This window comes from Triturus cristatus, chromosome 3_1, assembly GCF_964204655.1.
Source record: "Triturus cristatus chromosome 3_1, aTriCri1.1, whole genome shotgun sequence".
NCBI classification, from domain to species: Eukaryota; Metazoa; Chordata; class Amphibia; order Caudata; family Salamandridae; genus Triturus; species Triturus cristatus.
In genome coordinates this window covers 501,575,027-501,598,978 of record NC_140583.1, presented here as the reverse complement: position 1 = coordinate 501,598,978, position 23,952 = coordinate 501,575,027, and the positions used below count along the sequence as shown (strand labels likewise).

General features: G+C 44.9%; 1 protein-coding gene across 6 annotated transcripts in view; it reads right to left on the bottom strand.

Moving 5' to 3' along the window:
* Positions 1-23,952, bottom strand: part of MAN2A2 (mannosidase alpha class 2A member 2) — a 658,091-nt gene that overhangs the window by 273,957 nt on the left and 360,182 nt on the right. For all 6 annotated transcript variants that reach the window (XM_085644368.1, XM_085644371.1, XM_085644369.1 and 3 more), the window contains one exon: positions 16,346-16,511. In XM_085644368.1, the coding sequence (XP_085500494.1) occupies positions 16,346-16,511 (166 nt within the window). The remainder of the gene's footprint in view (positions 1-16,345; positions 16,512-23,952) is intronic.

Sequence of the window (23,952 nt, the reverse complement as noted above, 5' to 3'; positions counted from 1 at the left end):
CTGAAGAGACAACTGTACTTCTTTTTTTAAAACGTATTGCAGAAAGCCTGAGACTTCACCTCTTAATGTATCTAAGCTAGTGCATGTAGAAAAAATGTGGGTCATATCCGCCCCATGTCCATTACACCTAAAACAATGGGTCCCATCCGTACCACCCCATTTAGCAATTTTTGCTGGGGTGATGTACAGATCAAAGAGAGTCTTGAAATGTTGAGCCCGTAAACTTGCAGTGCATAATACCATATTCGCCATTTCTATTGATTTGAGAAGGCATGAATCTGCCACATCCACCCTGACCTGCCATTTCAAAGAGTGCTTTTCAAGATCGTCTGTTACACCCTCCAGCAATATGCTATACAGAGATGAAATTGACAGACCAGATGTACCAGTAAGAACTTCCAACAACGGAACCACGGAAAACCCCACTGCTCCTCCAGCTTTTTTGAAAAACTTAAAACATTCTGGCGGTTAATATTAAATCTAGCCCTAACTATGTCAAAAGAAGAAATATGTTCCCCAGTCAAAAGATCGCCTATCCTAAAGACCCCTGCTTTCTCCCACCTTTGTAGATGCCCATCTGCACTGTCACCGGTATCTGATTATTCTCCATCAATGGAGTGTATCTACTAAATCTGCCAAGCCCTATTTTTTTCCTGATCCACGCCCAATTTCGATATGCTCCTATAAGAGTCTTAAAGCGAGTCTTTTTAAAGTAATTAGGTTCATATATTTTTAACAAACAGCCATTGGCCCGTGAACCAATTAAGTGTTCAAATATTGAAGGCACATAATTAGGATCAATATCTCCCTTTTTCATAACACCAAATACAGGCCAATAATATTTTAAAGAAGCTGCTAAATAATATAGTTTAAAATTAGGTAAATCAAGACCGCCCCTTTCCTTAGGAAGAGATAAAAATGTATTCGATCTACGTGTCCGCTTGTAGGACCATATAAATCTGGCAACTTCCTTTTCAATCTGCATAAACCATGCATTATGTATTTCTAGGGGAATTGTGCGAAAATTATACAGCAGTTTAGGCAGAATCATCATCTTAATCAGGTTGCATCTGCCGATTATAGATAGCTTTAAGTTGTCCCAGAGACACATATCGTTCTTAATTATGGGGGTAAGTTTTATATCTATGATATCTTCAACCTTAGCTCTTACTCGTATGCCTAAATATATAGCCTCTTCCACAATCCTACTATCTGCAGCAGAGGTATACCTATTCGCTAAAATCTGGATTTTTGCCCTATTCAGTCGATAACCAGAAAATGAGCCAAAATGCTCCACCAATGTCTCAACTTCAGCCATTGCCCTGTCCGGCTCAGAGGTGATAATAGCCACATCATCGGCATAAGCCAATAATTTTGTGTCACGACCGTATAAACTCAAGGGGAAATATTTACAGAGGCCTCAAGACGTCAGAGAAAGGGGTCTATATATATTGCGAACAGCAGGGGGGAAGATGGAGACCCCTGTCTAGTACCCCTGGCTATCGTAAAAGGCTCTGAATCTCCTCCCATAATTTGTAGACAAGCTTTGGGTTTATTATACAAAGCCTGAATAGCCTTAATGAACCCTGAGCCGAGACTATTAGCTTCCAGACACCTCCATAGATAACTCCATGACACACGGACGAACGCTTTTTCGGCATCTAAAAAAGCTGCAGCTAAAGGTTTCCTTAGGACATCCGCCGCATCAAATAGCGAGATAAGCCGCCTAATATGGTCATCCGTCCCCCTGCCCTGAATAAAACCATGCTGCCATACTGAGACTAACTGCTGCATAACCTTATTCAATCATGATGCAAATATCTTTGAATATAGTTTTGCATCACTGTTTAGCAGTGTTATTGGTCTATAAGAACCCGTATTCCTAGAATCCTTCCCTTTCTTTAAAAAAATAATAATATTTGGGGTCTCCCATGATGCCGGAGATCTGGCCCCCTTTCTAACTTCTTTAAACAGACCCAAAATCTCCTGGCCGACCTCCGTAACAAAAATGTTATAAAATTCTAGTGGTATAGAATCCGTACCAGTGGCCTTGCCAGATGGAAGAGCTTGCAAAGCCCCGTAAAGCTCCTCCTGAGAAATTTCAGTGCCCCAAAAAAAAAAGCCTCCTCTTGTGATAACCTCGCTTTAGGTGGAAAGTTATGCTCATAAGTTATATCGTCTTCTGCACGTGGGGCTACCGCAGTATACAATACCTCGTAGTATTCTTTAAAGGCTTCTCTAATCTCAGTGGCATCGGACACTATATCCCCCTGCAGATTCCTAATTTGCTTTATGTGCCGTGTTGCTGTCTGTTGCCTAGACCTGACTGCCAATAGTCGCCCTACTGTCTCAGTATATTCATAGCATTGTTGTTTTTTAGTGAGGTACTTGCCGGCCATTTTACCTATGTAAAAATCATTTAAAGCAGCTTTAGTCACCATAATTGAATCTGAAATTATAGAAAGATCCCCGCCATTATTTGCCTCATAAATTAATTCAGTCTCCAAAAGAGCTAATTTCTGATAGTAGCATTTAATTTGTTCAGTGCTTTTCCTTTGCTTATTCAAACTATATCTCAAAGTCTCCCCTCTCACTGACGCTTAAAGGTATCCCATACCATTCCTGAGGGTGCACTATCTTTATTAAACCTAAAGAATTCGCAGAGCCAGCCTCTCATATAATTTACATAATCCTGATCAGAAAGAAGTGCTCTCTCGAAAGTCCATTTATTCTGTGTCCTGATTAAACCTACCAATGGAAATTCATACACTACCGGATTGTGGTCCGACATTACCCTAGGGAATACCTCTATCCAAGCATCCTTCAAAAGGGATGGTGAGACCAAAAAATAATCCAACCTGGCGAATTTCCGATGGGGGGCCGAGTGATAGGTAAATCCAGGCTCTGTGCCCCTCAGGCAAGGCCATGCGTCGGTCAGGCCTACATCTCTAAGTAGATTTTTCATCGCCCTGCACACTTGAGGTTTACGGTTTGTGCCTGCTACCCCAACTTGATCTACCGTACCCCTAGATCCATTTAAAACGGGAGCGTATACTGAGCACAGAGTGAATATCCTGGCCCCTCCCTTAGTTTCCATAATTATCCACCTACCGTGCTAATCCACACTCTCTCATATGTGATATTTTTGCTTTTAAACAAAACTGCCACTCCCTTAGTCCTGACATCCTGAGTCGTGTGTGCAATTAGCTTAAACCCTAGCGTGTCAAGCACTTTAAAATCTTTACAAGCTATATGAGTCTCTTGTAGACAAACCAAATTTGCTCGTAGAACTTTAAGATCTTCTTGTATCCTTCTTCTTTTAGACCCATCATGGAGGCCACAAATATTTATAGTTGCAATGCGAATATTAGCCATTATTCATTAAATCACTTCTCTTCGCAGAAACTCAAACAAATTAGGCATAAGACTCCGAGCATCACAACATGAAATGCCTAGATTAATAGGAAAGCATTGGGTACTTATTTTAGCGATTTCAGCATTTTTTCCCATCTTCAAACACACACAAAGAATCAAAAGAGAAAAAAAAACATAGCATTCTTTAACTGTAGTTTGCTCTCAACTTTGACACCAAAAACACTGTCGCCCCCACCCCTCTTGCCCCTTCCCCCCCAACCCCCACCCTCACCTCCACCCTGCAAAAGCTACCAGACCTCCCAGGTCTGAGTGACAGAGAAAGCACAGAGCGCCACGGCGCCACCACCCCCTCACACGGAAAAAAAAACAGAAGAGAAAAAGAAAGGAGGCACATAACATGCAGCCAGCCCTATTAATAAAATTCTTATTTTTTTTTCTCCCCATGAATTTGATCAAGGTACTCTCTAGCCTGAATTTGTGATGTAAAAAAATCTAACAGCCCCTTTAACAATCATTTTGAGCCTTGCTGGAGCCAATAAAAACGCCTCAAACCCTGCATCCTGAAAGGGTTTGATTAATTGCCGCAAGCGCCATCTACGCTCTACAGTTATATGGCAAAAATCAGGGCGCACAAAAAAAGAAACATCCTTAAACTGTCTACTAGCCTCAGGGCGAGCTTTTTCAAAGATAGACTGCCTAAGAGCAAAATTGCCCAAAAAACCCAGAATTGCCCTTGGGCTGACTTGTATCCCTGTTTGACGCTTTCTGGCGAACAAACGGGAATTTGTGGACCCTGTGAATTTCTCGCTCCCGCTCCCAGTCCCACCCAATAGGCTCAGGGAAGGACTCCTTAAAAAGACCAAGCATAAAGCCCCGAATGTCATCTCCTTCTATGCCTTCCTCAATTCCAAGGACTCGGAGACTATTTCTTCGTTGGCGATTTTCTATGACCTCCAATTTCCACATTACGTCAGATAGTTGGGCTTCATGAGTCTTTGTTCGCTCCCTCACCACATCCAAATCCTTCTCCACTGCCACAGTTCTTACTTCCATAGCATCCAATCTTTCACAGATTTCCCCGTAGGTGCGACCTACTTTCCAAATAGCTCCTTCCAGTTTTTGTGTGCCCTGTCTTGTCTTTTTCCCATTGGCTCTAGTTTCTGCACGATGTTTCTTAATAGTCTCCAAGATAAGACTCGCCAGTGATTTTTCATTTGTGGCAGAATCACCAAGATGTTCTGGCAAGGACGGATCCATAAAAACTGAAGCTGATTCCAAAGGGCAATGATTCCGGTATCTGAGTAATCCCACTTCAGGCCAGAAGCCCCACTATTTTTCTTCCTCCGTGTCTCTTTAAGCCCCTTGGAGCCTTTTAAGGTCCTCCGAGATTTTTTGTGTTGCTTTCGTGCCGTTTTGGGGCTTCCAATGTACTAGACCCTGAAGTAGTATCGATGTGGTCGGATTTGCTATATTCAAGATCGGAGTCCGAAGTCCCTGAGTAAGAGTCTTCTGTCAGAGAATAGAATTTATCTGGTCCGTCCGAGATAGCCTCTGGCATAATCTCTGTAGATGCGAACATCTACATCCCTATCTCTGCCCTGATCTGGAGCTGAGCATGGAGCCTCAAGTGGAAGGATAGTAGATTCATTAGTTTGGGGCTGGGCAGCCGGTTTAGCCGCCTGTAATGGTAATTGCGCTACAGCCCTGGCCTGGCAGGATGTAACCATATTAACTTCATTAACCGCATGCACTCCTTGTATATCCTGCAGAACCTGGGCCTCCTTGCTAGCTTGAGGAATGCACTCTAAACCAGCATTAGCGACAATATCCTCATCCCTGTCCATTTCCTTAGATAATAAGTTAGCCACCTCAACCTCCACATTCGCGGGTCCATCTCTGGTTTTAAAAAATGCAGTTATAGCCAGCTGAGGTGGTGTAGACGTGGTAACTGAATTATTTTCTTCTTGAGCTGCCCCTGTTTTTTCCAAAACTTTTGAGATGCTACCCTTTTTACCAGCTGCTTGTTTTTTTCCCTGCAGAAACCTCCGTTTAGCTGTCCCTGTATCCTGTGGTTTTTTCAGGGTGCGGCTCTCTTGGGGTTTCCGGAGCACTAATCGCCAGGAAGGACACCAGTGCAGCGCAGCGCCCAAATACGCTCCCACCGAAATCATTAGGGTTCATCTGTGTTCAAGCAGGTAAGTTCAGCCACCGGAGACTTTCCAAACCTCCCCAAATACACTCCGAGTGGGAATTGGGTTAAGAGGCTCCGCCGCGGAGCTCTACACCATCACCATCTTGCTTTCTCCAGTTAGAGTGTCCTGTAAGTATGATGGTAATCTCTGTACCATTGGTTTCAGATAAAAGTCACAAAATTGTGATAAAGGTTCCAGGATCAAACCGATCCGTGACACGATTGGGCTTCCAGGAGGGGGGCGGGTCTCTTTGTTAAAGAATCTTTGGTAGTGTATAGAAATACGGCGTTTTGGGATGATTGTTGATGAGATATTCCACCTTGTGTCTTGAGATCCAGTCATTGGATATTCCCTCCTCAACTAGAGTGGCGATGTCCTTCGCTAAATCTCGAGTTGGGTCCCTTCTCAGCACTTCGTAATTCCTCCTATCCGATAGGAGGCGTAAACATTCCTCATTTTATGTAGTTTTGTCCAATATAACAATGGCTGCCCCTTTGTCCACCGGTTTCAGGATAATGGAGGTGTCCTCCTTCAATTCACGGGGAGCCGCTTTTTCTATATTACTTAGGTTGAAGAATGTTCGCCCTTTCCGTCTTTCCAAGTTCTCCAGGTCATAAATCACTGCCTGTTCAAATGTGCCCACCTCCTGTGGCAACATCGAGATATGAGGGGTGAATGGGGTCTCCTTCCCTGGTATTGGTTGTTTCCGTATCTTTGCAGTAAAACCCTAGGAATCTCTCGTGGGAAATTCCTCAGAGTTAGGATTAGGGTCTGATACACCTACTACCTCGAATGGAGGACTGGGTGTAAACACACGTACTGGGACTATGAGTGTCCTGAAGAAGGCCGACGTGACGAAAACAAGTTCCTTACCTGTAACTTTGGTTCTCCAGTATTGGAACTTTCATAGATTCCCATAGCTTGTATCAGAATAGCTAGCAGTTAGGAAAAAAGGAGGCACATTTTGTGTAATAATACATTGTATCACCTTGCATGTATATCAGCATGAGAAATAAAAGTTACCAAACATCAGTCAGTAAACATCATCAGATACAAAATGTGCGAACCAATAACAGGAAGGAGGGTTAGAAGGGAAAGCTCACCGCTCACTGAAAGATTCCTTAGAACAGCATGTCCCACTGCAGCATCGCTCCGCGTGGAAGATTCGAAGCAGTAATGTGTCGTGAAGCTATGGGCACTGCTCCAAGTAGCTGCTCTGCAAATGTCTTTGATCGGTACTCCAGCGAACAGAGCAGCTGAAGATGAAACTATTCTTGTCGAGTGCGCCCGGACCCACCCTTCTAGGGGCTTACCAGCCGCTTGGTGACAGTAGTGGATCGCGCTGGCAATCCATCGTGCAACCCCTTGTTTTGAAAGGGGAAAACCTTTGCGAGGTGCACTGAAGGTGACAAAGAGCTGAGTAGATCTCCTGAAGTCCTTGGTGCGTTGGATATAAAATTTTAAACACCTTTGAACATCCAGAGAAAGAAGAGACCTCTCCACTGGAGTTGTCGGTCTAGGGAAAAAAGACTTCAAAATGACTGGTTCATTCAAATGAAAATCCGAAGGAACCTTTGGGATGAATTTTGGATTTGTCCTCAGGATAAGAGTGTCTTTTTTTAACTGCAAGAACGGATCCTTAATAGTGAGAGCCTGAAGTTCACCAACCCTCCTGGCTGATGTTATAGCGAGAGAGAAATTTAAGATCCGCCCTATGAATTGGCTCAAACGGAGACCTCATGAGTTGAGCAAGGACCAAGTTGAGCTGCCACATGGGTGGAGGAGGTCTAACTGGAGGGAAAACCCTAAAAAGTCCTTTTAAAAATTGTTTCACGATTCTCGCAGACCAAAGAGAAGGGCCTGAAGATGTTCGTCTGAACCTAGAGATCGCCGCCAGGTGCACCGTGATAGAAGAATGGGCGAGACCTGACTTGGCCAGAGACAAAATGTATGGCAAATCTGATGAGGAGCAGAAGAAAAAGTGTGAATGTTCTGTTGGCGGAACCATAAGCAGAAAAGTTTCCATTTTGAACGATAGGTCTTATTCGTACTTGGTGCGCGGGCCTGAGCTAGCACCTCTCTACATTCTTGAGGGATATTCAAGCCCTGAAATTCTCTGTGCTCAGGAGCCACGCAGTCAACTGCAGAGAGGATGTACCACTTGGCCCTGGGACATCGACAACAGAGAAGGAATTGGACACAGGTGAATTGGATGATCCTGGGAGAGCAGGAGAAGCTCTGTAAACCAAAACTGGTGGGGTCACGCCGGTGCCACTAGAATCCTTCTGCAGGGTTCTGCTTTGAGCTTCCTAGTAGTCGTGGGATTAGCGGAATTGGAGGATAGGCGCAAACAAAGACACCTGACCAGGCCATCAGAAGCGCATTCCCCAATGATCCCTGATGGTGTTTCCTGCTTGCGTATAACTGGCATTTCCTGTTCTCTGGAGTGGCAAACAGGTCTATGGAGGGTCTGCCCCAAAGATTGAAAACTCTCCAGAGAGAGCTGATCCAACTCCCACTCGTGGCTCACAGATTTGAGACGACTTAACATATCCGCTGTCTTGTTGAGGGCACACGGAAGATGTTCCGCCGAAAGTGAAATTCGGTGACAGATAATCCACTCACAAATCTCTTGTGCTTCCTTGGACAGCAGAGGAGACCTTGTTCCACCCTGCTTATTCACGTAATGCATGCCCTTCGTGTTGTCTGTACGGACCAGGACGGTGGATTTCCGAATCCTTGGAAGGAAAGCCCTTAAAGCTAGACGAATCGCTTTGAGCTCCAGTAGGTTGATGTGGAGAAGACGTTGTTCGGGCTGCCAGCGGCCGCTCACTTGAAGGTCTTGAAAGACCGCTCCCCAGCCTTCCAGAGAGGCGTCCGTTGTAAGTATCAACGGAGCTGGAGTGACTGTGAAGGTGAGACCCTTTGAGATATTTTCTTTGACCTTCCTCCATCTAGCTGCCTCTTTCATAAGAGGAGTGATGATTACTTTGTCGTCGAAAGAGTCTTCTGCTTAGCGCCACTGTAAGTCCAATTGCTATTGGAGCGGGCGCATACGAAGTTTGCAATGCGGAATTAAGGGAATGCAAGATGAGATTGATCCTAGAAGAGATTTACATAGGCGAACAGACAGAGACCGTCTTGTTTGCAAATGACGGGTGGAGGTGATCAGTCTTTGCTGTCTTTCTTCTGATGGAAAAGCTTTGCAACAAGCCGTGTCCAGAATAGCCCCCAGGAACTTGGCCGACCTGGAAGGACAGAGGACTGACTTGTCCTCGTTGAGTTGAAGTCCCAGATGACTGAAAAGTTGAGTGCAGCTTTCGACTGCTTTTGAAGCCGCCTGAGAAGAAGGTGCTTTTACCAACCAGTGGTCTAGATAAGGAAAAACCTCTAGCGATTGTTTTCTGAGAAACGCTGTGACTGGGGCCAAGACCTTTGTGAATATCCACGGAGCGTATCTGAATTCGAAATGCAGGACCTTGAATTGAAAGTGGCTCTTGGCTACTGTAAAGCGTAAAAACCTCCTGTGGGCCGGGTGGATGGGAACATGGAAGTATGCGTCCTCGAGATCCAGAGTGGCCATGTAATCCCCTGGATTGAGAAGCCGCAAATTGTCCTGTAGGGATACCATCCGAAACAAGAGTTTTATGAGATAGCTGTTGAGCTCCCTCAGGTCTAAAATTGGGCACCATTTTTCTAGGGTCTTGCGAACGAGGAAGAACAGGGAATATAATCCTTTGCCTCGTTGAGACAGAGGTACTGGCTCTATCGCTCCTTTGAGAAGTAGTTGGTGAGTTTCTAGACGTAGAAGGTGTAGATGTTTGGATTCGGTGGCACGAGGGGCTCTGGAGGGTGGACGGTGTTGAAACTCCAGTGTGTGGCCAAATCGGATGATAATGAGGACCCACCGATCTGATGTGATGAGCTGCCAGTTGTAGAGGCACTGTGATAACCTGCCCCCACTGGTGTTACATGGGGTGAAGGAACAGTAGACAGAGCCGGGAAGCCGCTAATGGCGCTTAGAGGAATCTCTCCCCTGGCGCCCTTGTCGTCCTCTAGAGGGTTGGCGAGTCAAAGACGACGATTGGCCCGCTCTTTGAGAATACTGGGGCCTGTAAGACTAAGATTGTTGCTGCTGGTTGCCATCTCTGTATGAAGAAAAATCTCTTCCTCTCGCACCACGGAAAGGTACTTTGTGGTATTGTAAAGTCCCAAGGGACTTCGCTGTTTCTGTGTCCTTTTTTATGTCCTGCAGCGCATCATCCACATGCTTTCCAAAAAGCATCTCACCATCGAACGGCAGATCTGCGATTTTATTTTGGACTTCCGGGCGAAACTAGGTAGCCCGAAGCCAGCCTTGCCATCTAAGGACTGCCTTACCTGCCAAAGAGCGGAAAGCAGTGGTAGCAAAGTCCATTGGGCAATCAATTTCCGAAGAAGAACGCTCTCCTTCCTCCAGGATTTTCTTTGCCTCAGCCTTCGAGCCCTCTGGTAGCTGGTCCAAATACGGAGATAAGTCGCACCAATTCTGGCGATCATATCGTCCCAGAATCGCCAAGGCATTAGCAACCCTGACCAGGAGGCTGGACATAGAAGAGAACCTCTTACCCACATCATCAAGATGCCTACCCTCCTTATCCGGTGGTGTGGTAAGGGGCGCCGACGGATTCTTTGACTTCCTTTGGGCCGCTTGAGAGATTACAGAGTCCGGTTTCGGTTGGCTAACCAGACAAGCAGGGCTATCCTCCGGAGCTTTGTGCTTTTTCTCCACGCGAGGAAGAACAGGTATGACGGTAGCTGGAGATTTCATTACCTTTATCCCCTCATCCCAGACATGGTCCACAATTGGGATAGAATGGACAGACTTTTTATAAGGCTCTTTAAAATCATAAAGAAAACATTCTGACTGTACTAATGGTATGGGAAGATCGAAACGTTTGGATGCTCTTTCCATTAAATTGGGGAAACCCCCTATATCTGCTGGAGGAGAATCCGCAGGATCCGGAGATGGAGAAGCGGGATCCGGAATTATATAGTCATCCCATTCCCTATCCGGATCTGGAACTGAGATTGTGCCCTGGTAATCTTCCGATGAGTCATCATGAACTGTGACTACATTTTGTTGAGGTTCCATTGGATCCGGAACCGGAGCTTGTGGAAGCGGAGGAGCAACAGGAGCAGAAGATTGAGGTGGAGGTGGAGACACTTGCACGGACTGTTGGCCGGAGGATTGAGATGGAAATCTTTTCCTATAATTCAGCAACATGAATTGTAGTCAGCAATCAGTGAAGACGGCATAGCCACCATGCCCTGCTGCGACTGTTCCTGCCTAGTTTGCGGCAGATATTGTCTTTGGTCTATATAATAGTCCTCAGAGTCTGAGTCCTGATATTTGACACGTAATTGGGATGGGCTATATGCATCCCCGTAAGGACCCTTATCTTCATATGAAAACTCCTCCTCCAAAAGGAGTGCCGGAGGTAGTGGTGTCACTCTACGATGAGAAGTCATCTCCGACACCATCCTCGTCGTCGTACTCGTCGATGTTGAGGTAGTCATCATCGTCGACGACATGGAAACTGGTACCTCAGGTTGCAGCGTCGACGACGCGTCGTAGTCGACGAAGGCACTGGAGACGACGAAGCTCTCGTCGACGGAGCTAAAATCGACGTTGGATGATTCTTTGACGCCGTTGTCGACGTACCTGATGCTGTCGTCGTCGACGGGCGGATTTTCTTGTCGGCTTTCCCCTCAGGCAGGACAGAAGCTGTTTTTTTAAAGAGTTTTGGCTTCTCAGAAGGTGGAGGTGAAACAGAACGCTCATGGCTCACCTTCTTAATAGAATGTGCCTCAGAAACCAGTCCTTCCCTCTCCTTTACACCTCGGTGAGGAGATTTGATGGGACTGCACCTGTCAGACCTATCAGAGGTCTTTTGTAAGGCTTTGGCAGGGGGGTCAGAAGAAGTTGAAGGTGAAGACCTACCCCTTTTTTGAGATCTCCTTGAAGATGTCGCAGAGGAGGCATCATCACTGTCACTAGATACCAGGTCTTTCCGTGACTTTAACTTTTGCAACCAGGTGAGCAAACGTCCCTCACGGTCTCTCAAGGTCTTTGAAGAGAAGGTCCGACAGATCTTGCAGTCGGTGGCCTTGTGGTCAGGGTACAAACAATAAATACAGTCCTTATGTTTGTCCTCCACATAAAGCCTCTTTTTTGAACAAGTAGCACAGGCTTTGAATAAAGCCTTCTTCTCCTTGTCAGACATCCTGAAGAACGCTGAAGAGAAACAGTTGAAACACAGTTGAAAAATACAGAAGTTGAAGGGAAATCTGAGCAGAGCTCAGTGGAGACTCCCTTGCACAACGTGCGGTAGAAAATCTGAGGCTCTGAGGTTCTCTCAGGAGGGTTCTATGGGGTGAGGCTAATCTGATTGGTTGTTGTATTATTTTGGTCTCTTTTACAAAAAGAGGTGGATATGCTACAAAATGAGATGAGGCCTAAGCTTTTTTTCTCTTTTGTACCTACTGCTATGGTATTTTTTATATACAGAGGGTGACATTCCGACGACAGGAAATGATACAAGCTATGGGAATCTATGAAAGTTCCAATAGTGGAGTAACTATAGATTAGGCACATTGACCGGGCCGAAACATGTTGACCACCGAGCAGTAAGGAGGGGTGTAAGGGGCACATTACATCTCCCTAGCACCACCATCCTTCACGTTTTTAAATTCTGACTGGAGGATCCAGGAATAAAATAGATTTAGGGATACCTCCGAGGTAGTTTTAACACTCACCACACTGCACTTTCACCTCCATTTGGAAATATTGTTTTCTTCTCTTTATGTTGTGTATGTCTTCCCCTCCCCTATTGCTCCACCCCAGGTGTTGGTTGTGCCGGGGTGTATTGTGAACAGCCCTATGATGAAGCATGTCACACTTCGGTGTGAGTGAGGGCAGTATTAAAGCACATAGCACGTTTCCACACAATAACACCACAGTCGTTCACTCCCTACTCCTTTTGGTGGGTATAAGAATCAAAAAGTTATCCCATGCCCTCAGCCCTACTCTCTATAATTCTCTGCTTAGCTCCATCTCCTTCCTAAGATGTGCCCACTCCCCTTCCCAGTGACCTCTATCTGAAATTAAAGAGCACCAACTGAAGTGTATAGGAGAGCCTGGCTCTCCCTTGTTCCAGTGTGTCCCACCCAGCTTACAGGAATACAGCAATACAGAAATCTGTCTGGGGAACAGAGGATTCCTCTTTCCTCCTCTCCAAACATTTCTCTATTCAGCCCTGGGTCTCCCAAAATGGAGTCCAGAGTCTTCCATGTACACATACATGTACACTGCATGCTGATGTATATAGTATGCATGCACTGCACAGCACTACATCCTTCATGTATTGTATCATTCACAAACATATATACACATAGAGAATGCACATAGCATGCACGCACTGCCCAGTACTGCATTATCATTGTATTGTACCATTCACAGGTACACATACACCCAGCGCATGCATATATATGGCATACACGCACTACACAGCACTACACCCCAAACCGTAGGCCATGGGTGAGTAAAGCACACAGCAACGGAACTTTAAATGAGTGAGCCTGTGGACTTCACTCCAGTGACACAGGTAAAAAGGCCCATTTCACTACTACTGGTCACTACACAGTATGCTGCCTCCACCATTCTTCTGCTGCTTAACTCTTGGTAAAGGCAGTAGCCTTTCATCACTATGAGGGTAGAGCTTTAGACTCCCCTCCTGGTATGAAAAGCTCGCAATCTGTGGGACAAGCCTATGTCATGGAGCACACCCATGGTCTGTTCGCCAATGACAACAAAAATAAGCATTAACGATCCAAACATAAGTACAAGTGGGGAACGCAGGGGATACACAAGCATTACCATGTGAGGGTTTTTTCCATCCCAACAGACTGTTTACTAAATTTGAGGGATACCTTATCTGAGGGATTTGAAGGTACACTCTCAGTTTACTCTTAGAAGAAATATATATTTTTTTATGCGCTTTTAAGAGAGCTCCGATGGATGACTTTCAGCCTGTGATGGCTCCTTTTTTATACCTACTTGGGAGGCCTTGTTCCTTCGAAGTTTGGGTAAACGACCTGATCTGTCCCTGTTAAAAGGTTTACTGGTAGATTCTGAGTTACCCTTACTGTCATCTCCAGAAACGCAGGTTTCCTTGGCTTTTAGTTCTTGAAGCCAAATCAATAATCTACCTTCTCTGTCTTTTAAGGTTTCTGATGCAAAGGTGCAACAGATTTTGCAGTCATTTGCCTTGTGAGAAGGGTGTAGGCAGGAGATGCAGTCTTTGTGAGAGTCTTTAGAATGGAGCCTTATCTTCCCAAAGGTGCGACAAGGCCTGAAGAGCCATTTTTTTAGATGTTTCCGGCATGGAGTTCAGAATATTGAGAAAAGTTGAAAAACAGAACTTCTTCTGAAGCAGACTAAGCAAACCTCAGGGAGATTCCCATCACATGATGTGTCGTAGAACATCTGAGGTACTTTAGGGTATAAAGGGAATGTGTGTCCTAATGTAACATAACTGGTGCTATGTAAAGCGCTCTGATACCGGATTGGATTCAGGTCAAGTTTGCGCTACATAAAACTCTGGAAAAAAAAAAAGGGAGTGGTTATCAGGGTACTGCTGCCTAATTGGCTGAAGTTTAGTTCATTTTAAATCATGTGAATAGCATACTAAATAGGATGTTTTTAGCCCACAAAGGGTATGTAGAACAATGTATTGTTTTCTATTTGTACCATCGGACTTCCACCGCGTCAACTGAGAATGATTCAAGCATGTGACCCCACGAAAGATCCAATACTGGAGAAACTGGTTTCTGTGAGGAATCTCTGGTTCACGGTGGTAGTTTGATATATGTGCAAAAACTAGCATGAGAAGCATAGGGCAGGAAGGCATATATAGAGCTTGAGGGGGGTGAAGGGACATGAGAGGCTTAAAAGCCTGGAAGATTCTGAGCCACAGAAAGCCGAACGTGTAAGAGAAGCACAGGAATGCACCAGCGGCAAGTAAGGTATAAGTAATACGAGTGCAAAGGCATGGATGGTACGCATAGAAGACACTACATAAATATGTGCAACATACTTGGGACACATAAGCTGCTACGGTCTGCAACAACAGAACCTCAGGGTACACCCAATGTATACCCTCCACCGACAGTTGAGGACAAGCAGGGAAACATTCTAGACCTTTGTGTGTTGTGAACCTGTATGATGCCTAACTAGCATCATTCCTGGCTCCGGGTAAATCACACCTCCCAATTTACATTCACAGAACACATAGGTTTTTGTTCTTCATCCAAGGCTTTGTGGTAGAATGTTGTTAACAGTAATCCCGTCCTGATTCCAGAGCCATTTGAATGGTCACTCTAGCCCTAACCATTGAGCTACTGACTATAGGTGCGAGTCTTATGGGCACCCAAGTCAACCAAACAATCTTGATTGCAAGTAGCCCCTTCCGAGATTCAATCCCTTGAAACATGGTACCCCTAAGATGTCTTTGTGAGTGCGAAGTGTCCCTTCAGTAACTGATGCCCAGTTGTTTGGTCTCAATACTTGACCTGCCAATGCCAAACACAGGCATCCGCCCACCACTAGACCCACAATAGTCTTGGTAAGTGGACAGCAAGACCCTGTCAGACCTGGCCGTTGGCCCTCTAAATAATCTCTATTCAATTCTGGTCCGCAGGTTTTTTGGTCGTACTGTTTTTTGGATGATTTTACACATACACTCGAACCCACTTAGTGTCGAAGCTTGCACCAGAGATACCAGTGAGCTATGATAGAGGGGTAACTCATCAAGGGAAATTTAAAATAATACACTTTAATATTTACACTGTTCACAGGGCACATACTATTTGAAATTGCATTATAAAAGCTGTAAATGTGTTTGGGATCAGATCGTGCCCCAAATAGTTCTGAGGCATTTTGGTTACTGTGTACATCTTTATCTTACTTGTCAATCCAACTAGAGTTGAATAGTGCCTGAGGAACACAAAATAATGCACAAAAGAAGCCCTGAGTGGTACTATGAATGTCATGTGCAGTAAGAAGTTGCTGAAGGGCTTCGGGGTAGGAAAGGCACTTTGCTCTGGGCATGGAGGCATGCAACAAGAAAGCGGGAGACCAAGAAGGGTGGCACAGACTGGGAGGCAAAGGCAGCACAGGCAGGGAAGACACAGGTGGGTAACATGATAGTGAACAGAGACAATTAGAGAGGAAGATGCAGTAACTACAGGGCAGCACTGTGGAGTAGGTTGGGTGGAATGGTGGTCTAGGTGGCGGTGGCACAAGCAGGAGCACTGTGGGGAACAACCAGCTGTGGCATTGTGGAACACGGTAGAGATGGTCGGGAGAGGTAGATGGGGGATGCCAAGGTGCTCAGCTCTGGTGTCTCATCTGTAGCGCTGCATTCCCCTAGTATGCTTTTCAATATTAAGTATGCAGGGAGCCAACTCTACGATGATCAATACATCGGGATGTAAATTTAAGGGCTTTTCACCAACTTTTTAAACATGGTTTTGGAAATGTGTTTTACAATCGAGCCTTAACTATTTTGGAGGTGTTCATGGCGGAATCTCTTTATGTCCTTCCCTTAATGCTCACCTCAGTATCACACAAAGGCCACCTCTCCTGCTTCTACAGCCCCTTTAGATGAGGAAGGACTCATTATTCATCAAAATCCCACCATGCATCATCATGAAATGAGGGGTACTGCATTGCTCACCTGGTAAATGTCCGGCACCATGTCGGTGACAGAGTTCCACTGGGCACTAAGCTGGACTGCTAGGGGCTGGCCCTCTTCAGAAACAACTCGCACTCTAGGTGTATTAACTAGGAATGAAACTACGCAGAGACGTGTCTGCTCCACAGGATTGAAGACCACCACATACCTGAAACAGAAAAATAGCAGTACAAAATGAAAACCATCGGTTCTGAACTGGCATCCACATGGGCATGCCTATTCGCACTGTAAACCAGGTACAAACGCTACCTTTATTATTTTATCTCAGACCAAGGAAATAAGAAATACTTCTCTGGGAAATTTACAACTTATAAATATTATAACTCCATCAACATAACATTTGCATAATCAAATTAATATGCTTTGGGACAAAAGACAAATAGACTAAAGTTACCTTTAGAGTGTCTCAGTTACGCCCAAGTTCATAGGCTAAATCTTATTATCGACCTTTGTGTACCATGACACTATTAGCAGGACTGGAGGCTGCCTCAATGCTCTTAATCCTTTTCTACAACTGGTACTATGCACATATATGCGTATACTCGGTAATTTGCTATAAAAAAACCTAAGCTTATTAGTGTGCTTATGCTTGTTGATGACTGACAGATCACGGAGGGTTCTGGTAACAGAGAGCCTATAGAAAAAGTCACACTAAAAGTAAATTGCTAAACCGTGAAGTCTTACACTGCAATAGCATAGTAGAAAAGGAGGAGGGTTAAAAGCATCATTGAGCAGCCAACAACGTAATCAAATAGGTTTTTAGAACCTCTTCGTTTATTTATGGATTTGTATTTATTTATTTATGGATTTGTATTGCGCTAGAATCGACTCTTCGAGAGTATCTCTGCGCATGGACGGAAAGGATCTTTACCGCTACAGGAAGCGCAAGGTACAGTTCAGCTCAACTTAGTCATATACCTCCAAAATGATAGATGGTGATTGGGTGATTAGATGATTACTAGAACAAATACGTTTTCAGCTTTTTCCTAAAGATCAGGAATTCTGAGCATTGCCTGAGCTCCAACGGTAAATTGTTCCATAATGTTGGGCCTACCACTGATAGGGCTTTCCCGCCCTGTCTGCTCCTCTTAATGGTGGGTACTCTGAGTAAGAGTTGGTTACTGGACCTAAGAGTTCGAGTAGGGTTGTAGGAAATGAATTGTGAATTGTGCCTTGCCTCACGATGAAGTATCAAGGGTGTAGTGCTTGCATACTGCATGTGGAGTTGCCCTGCACATTTCTATGACAGGAAAATTACTGGAAGAGGCACCTACATCACCTTAGCCCTGGTAAAATATCCACTGACATTAAAAAATAAATCTGCAGCAATGGGACATGGAGAATATAAGGAGTCTCATAATAGCATTTTGAAGCAGCTGTTTGTATCTAGGCCACTGCTTGAAATGCAGAGTTAATCAGTGGAAGGCACATCCCTGAGTCTATCCAGATGGAAACAAAAGGCACAAACACTATCAATGAGTAATACATTTTGAGCCAAAGAAGAGAGTGGACACTGCTGTGAGATAAAGGTCTCTGACATTTCATTCAACACCTTCATGAGTAACAAGCATTGGAAATGCAATCGGTCTCGGATTTGTTTGAGTTAGAACTATTGGCATTGTAAATGGCAATGCCTTTTCCCTGTGTTATAGAGTGAATGTATGTGGTGTGTAGTGGAATTATGTGGGTTGTATTGCATTCGTTGTGGTATTTTGTGGAGTGGAGTGGTTTTGTGCAGTGGAATTATATGGTATGCTATGGAATTATGTGGATAGTAATAATGTGATATTATGTGGAGCGGAATTGTGTGCTATGGAGTGGAATTATGTGGAATGGTATGTATTGTAGGTTAATTGTGTGGTGTGCTGTTGAATTTTGTGGCATGACGTGGAAATTTGTGGCATGAATTGGATAAATGTGGTGTGTAGAGTAATTGTTTAGATGAGTTTATTTATGTGGTTTGGTGTTGAATTATGTGATGTGTATTGGAAATGCGTGGATTTGAATTGTGGGGCGTGGAACTGTGTGGATAGCTTTGCATTTTTAATGACAAAAAAAACAAATATGTAGGAGCTTTGCTTTAGATCGGAGTCTATGGGTGTTTATAAAATGAAAACTGATGTCTGGATAAATAAGTGGTGACCTTGTGGGGCTCCTTGTTATTGTTTTTATGGGCAGGACGGAGTAGCGATAGATGAAAAAGGTGTCACCTACCAGAGGAGAGAAGGTGGTTCAATGCGCAATGCCTAATGAAACCTAATTTCAACTTTCATCCCTCGTCTAAGCAAGACTTAAAGGTCTGTATCGGATGACACAATAAGAGTTGTTTCCTTACACATCCTGTCACTTTACTTGGGAAGTTCTGTCCCATCTGCGCCTGTGTATCTGTTAAGAGATTATGCTTCAAAATACTGCCCAGGAACCTGCACAAAATCAAGAATGCATATATGTTTCTATTTATTAATTCTGCTACACATACCGCCCACCAGAGGCGCCTGTGTAACTGTTTAGAGATTATGCTTCAAAAGACACTAGAGATGTCTTAGAACATCTTAGAGTTATACTTTATGTTGTTATAATAATGTCGAAGATAGGGCAATATCAGTGAAACAAAGTGGGACTTTTAATAGCGAATTGGTAGGTAAGTGCATGCGAGCGAATTGGTAGCTTTTATGTATGTGGCAGTAAAAATTTGATTTTGAAGCCAAGATTATGAGGTTAGAAATTGTTTTGTTATCTATACAGAGATGATTATTGTTGGCCATTTCAAAAGGTTAAAATTTGAAGGAAAACAAAAGTTGAATAATGCCACCCACTTTTCGCATGCTTATGCAGTCAAGTGAATCTTTAATAAAAAGCCATTTGCTTAAGGTTAGCATATGTTTCTTTTTCACTAGGAAACTAAGTTTCTAGCCTTGTGCCTTAAAAAATCCGTGCATTCTGGTAGCTGTAGTCATGGTTGCTTTAACTAAACAACGTACCGAGGAATTAAATAAAAGAAAATATGTTATATTTTTGCACAGAAGTTCACATAACGTTCTAGCACTGAAAATTGCTACAAAATGCGGGTGCTCAAGTTGTCCAGTCTAATGATAGTATATCAACACCAGAAAGATGAAAGGCCGGGTTGGCTTAGGTATCAGAGGTTAACAAAGGCCGCTTACCCTGATGAGTAGCATTTGCCATAAATACATTTTCACATTGAAAATCTGGGCAATATACGTTATGCCCCTCTGACATGGACATGCCATTGCATGATTCTGATGAATTCGTAATACTATGTGTTTTAGGATTCATTTGAGGCAGTGACGCAAACACCACTACCTCCTCTGTTTAGAATGTTCCTAGTAGGACTTCCAAAGTACTACAAGCGTGGCTGATAATAGTGTGGTGCGACTGCTGCACAACACCAGTTAGGACAATGGATTTAACACAAAAAACACTCACTGAAAGTATGTGCTACTGATTCTGTGACTGTATGCCATTATATGTCCAGCTGAAGGCTAAGTAGTGTTTTCATTTTACCTTTTTCCGCATCAAGTTAAAAACTATTAAAGGAACAGAGCAAAGGTGGGATGCAGCCAGTGCTTAATTTCAGCTGGTGGTTTCCGGTGTTCGGTACTGGCACTTAATTGGCAGCACTAGCACTTATGACAATCTGCCATATGGTATGCTGTTAGTCGCCCATGCTAATCTTATAGCTTTAGGGGCCTGGAATAGTCTGAATTGTCACACTTGTAGGAGTGTGATGGTTATTAGTTGTGTTGGTACAGTCATTAGCAATGCTTGCAGAGGCAATGGGTGGTGTAAGCTGCGGTGGCCACCTGATGAGTGCCCTGGCACTTCATTTTTTACAAATTAAAAACTGGAAGCAGCCATAGGAGTCAGCAATTACATTGTTTATTTAAATGTTGTGTAAAGCGCTAAATTATGGCAGGAGACATTTCGATGCGCTAGAATAAATGGGCGGGCAGCAGATACTGCCATGCATTGCATTTAGCTAAACTGAACTCTCAGAGCAAGAAAACAACACCATGCAATGCATTTAATGAGGTTCCTAAACACCACGGATCAGGTGTCAGGCCCTTAACGGCAGGGGAAATGAAAGATACGGGGTATGAGGGCCAAGCACGCGTGATGCCCCCTCAGGGAAATCTGGCTTCGGGATTAGGGAATTTCAACGTGGTGTACAGTGACATACTGGGGTTTTGACTTAGCTGGAATTTGGTTGCTTCGCTTTGTATACAAGAACAAACAAGCAGCGACAAACGGGTAGTGGCAACGACAGGCGGCGAAGCTGAACAGAGACTGACATGAGAATGAAGCAATTAAAAAAGAGTTCGCCCAAACAACAGATAAGCAATTAAAGTGTAAGGAAACTGTACTTGGCCGGTGCTCCTCTACAAAAAACGAAAGTGACGTATTGCTGCCGAAACCAGTTACGAGGCAGCAAAGAAGAGAGGCACTAGACTGAACCAATGGTAAGCAGCATGTGGGAGCAAAGTCCTTTACTCAATGCAACAGGTCTTGCATACAGGCTTTTTTGGCTTCACCTGAAAAAAGGACGTTTCCACATTGACTTGGAGGAAAAGATGTGTGGCATCAAGACACATTATTGCTCAACAAAAACTGACCTGATGTATTCAGTGACAAACATGGTCATCAGTGGTACCCCTCAAATTGAAGTCCTCCAAAGATTCTATGCATGGTTGATGCCCTAAGGCCCCAAAGGTAGTGACGACTGACAGGACACCACTTACTACCATGCTAATGTAATGACAATCAAGAATACAGTTTTCATTGAAATTACAATTGGTGTCCTGTGATCAGATTACGTTAGATCACTCTGTTGCAAGCGTAAATATAAATATAGTTGCTTGAATCTGCTCTGTAACGTGGCGCGCATTTTCACCGGTGCCCAAGGTCAGACCACCTTGGTAATAATGATACCAAAAGAAATAACGGCATTCTAGAGTAGTCTCCAATATTTAATCCATCAATATCACGGTAAGAAAATGCCAGCCAACTTGTTTTGACTGTGCAGTCTTGTTCAAGGTTGGCAGTCCCTTGTTAGTTTTCATTTTTATACTTGTAAGTCCTGCCCTCAATGTGATTTTCTGGGACTGGTAGTATTACATACAAAATGGGTAACAATTATCAAGTATAAACAAGAGCAAGTGTAGTAATACTTACTTATACATTGTTCAATTTATCTTCTGTGGGCCTCATGTAGGTAGCCAAATACCGGTCGGTAACGGCCGATATTCGGAAAATATGCCGTTACCGACCGGTATTCAGACAAGTGAGATGTAGGAGTCCAAAAACCACTTTTCGGTAAATATGAGGCGGTAAATACCGATTCATATTTACCGAATTCCAAAATACCGAATCAGAGTTACCGAATACATAATTAACGAATCGGTAAATATGAAGTGGTAAATATGAAGTGGTAAAATTGAAAATGACATGTAGGAGCACTCGGTAATTAAGAAATCCAGGAAAATCGGTAAATAAGAGTCGGTAATTAACACGGATTGAAAGCAGGTGGTAACCATCAACAATGCATATAGGCAAACCCAAAATTCAACAGCGTGGACAACATGGCCGCCATGTACGTCATTGCAAGGCGCCTACGTCTACAGGCAGCAGGACTGAGGGTGTGGCGACGGGAGGAACAAATCTACAGACAGCGCATCACACTATTCCAGCTGACTGATGCAGAGATACATGAGAGGTACAGGCTACACCCCGAAACCATCATGGACTTAATCAGGGACCTTCACCCACTCCTGGACCAGCCAATAAGAAGGGCGCACGCCATACCCCCACATGTGCAGGTGCTCTGCAGCCTACATCTGTTGGCATCCGGCAGTTATCAGGTGGTGATAGCTGCGGTGGGTGGGGTATCCCAGAGTTGCCTGTCACGTTTCTTCAGGAAGTTCCTGGATGCCATGATGCAGAGAATGCACCACTACATAAGCTTCCCAAACACACAGGCTGCACTGCAGAAAACAAAAACAGACTTTTATCACATGGCACAGTTCCCCCATGTCATCGGCTGTATTGATGGTACACACATCCCAATCTGTCCACCAGCTGATACAGAGCACATCTACAGGAACAGGAAGTCCACCCACTCCATCAATGTGCAGGTGATCTGTGATGCAGGGAACATCATCACAGATATTGTTGCAAAGTTTCCTGGGAGCACCCACGACTCTTACATCTTCCAGAATAGTGGGATCTACACACGACTGAGTGCCGGAGAATTCGGAGAGGGATACCTGCTAGGTAAGTAACAGTGACGCCCCTTGAAACCTGCAAATCATAGTGTATAGAGGCATGTTACTGATGGTTCCCTTTTACTCATCCAGGCGACAGTGCATATGCATGCCGGTCATTCATCCTCACTCCCTACCTACACCCAGTAACCCAGAGTGAGAGACGATACAACGTGGCACATAAAACCACACGCAATGTGGTGGAGCGCACGTTTGGACTACTGAAGAGCAGGTTCCGCTGCCTGCACAAGAGCGGAGGCGCACGCCAGTACAAACCCATCACCTGCTGCAAGATTATTGCCACTTGTGCAATGATGCACAACCTTGCCACGAAAAAAGGTACAGATGTGGAACTAACATATTTTGAGGACAACGAGGATGAGTCAGGCCAGCCAGAGGGCAACGCAGCTAGAGTGCCAACTGCAATCGATGGGAGAGAGAGACGGGCAGAGATCACATGCAACTATTTCTGAGTAAGTGAGGGGACACAGCGAGTTGTGAGAAGTACTGACGTAGTTTTAATGTGGCACCACGCCATGAACACATGAACAGGCCAATCAGGCAATATACCATCTATACAAGGAGTATGTCCAGGGTTACGTCACCCAATGGGAAGTGGCTTAGCAGGGCCACATCAATGTTTGCGCATACGCGCTGCAGTGGTGGATTGCACGGCCTGTGCATCCTCACTAGAGCCAACCCCAAGCCGCCTGCTGCTCCTGCGTGCTTCTGGGATGGGGGGTGTGATGCTGCTGCTGGTGTCGATGCTCTCTGCAGCATCCCCTGCAGCAGTTGTCGACGCCTGACTAGTCAATAGCACCCCTAGTGCACTTGTCACCTGCACCATCCCCCGAGACAGGTCGCTGCAGCACTGTGTTAGGCCCTCCTGCATCGTCACAGAGCGCCGGCACAGTAGAGAAGTCGCAGTTGCCAGACGGTTGAGTGCCCTGCTGGTAGTGTCCCTTCTCTGGCGTTCCCGGCGCCGTGCTTCGATGTCAGCATCTAATTTGCTGCACAACTGCTGGATTGACTGGGACATGTCCCGAATGCCCGCAGCCATGCCGCCAATGTTACTGTCCATGTTGACTAATGTTGTCCTCATCACCCGCATGTGCCTCTGGACTGACATGACTGCCTTTGATTGCAGGCGCTGTTGCTTCAACATTTGGCCCTCGAGACCCAAGAAGACACCATGGCCGTCAGTGGGTGCTGGTGGACTCTGGACACGCGACCTGCGGCGCCCTCTTGCTCCCGTCTGTGCTGCCTGTGAGGTGTGGGGCACAGTGGCATGGCTCCCTTCCTGGGGCC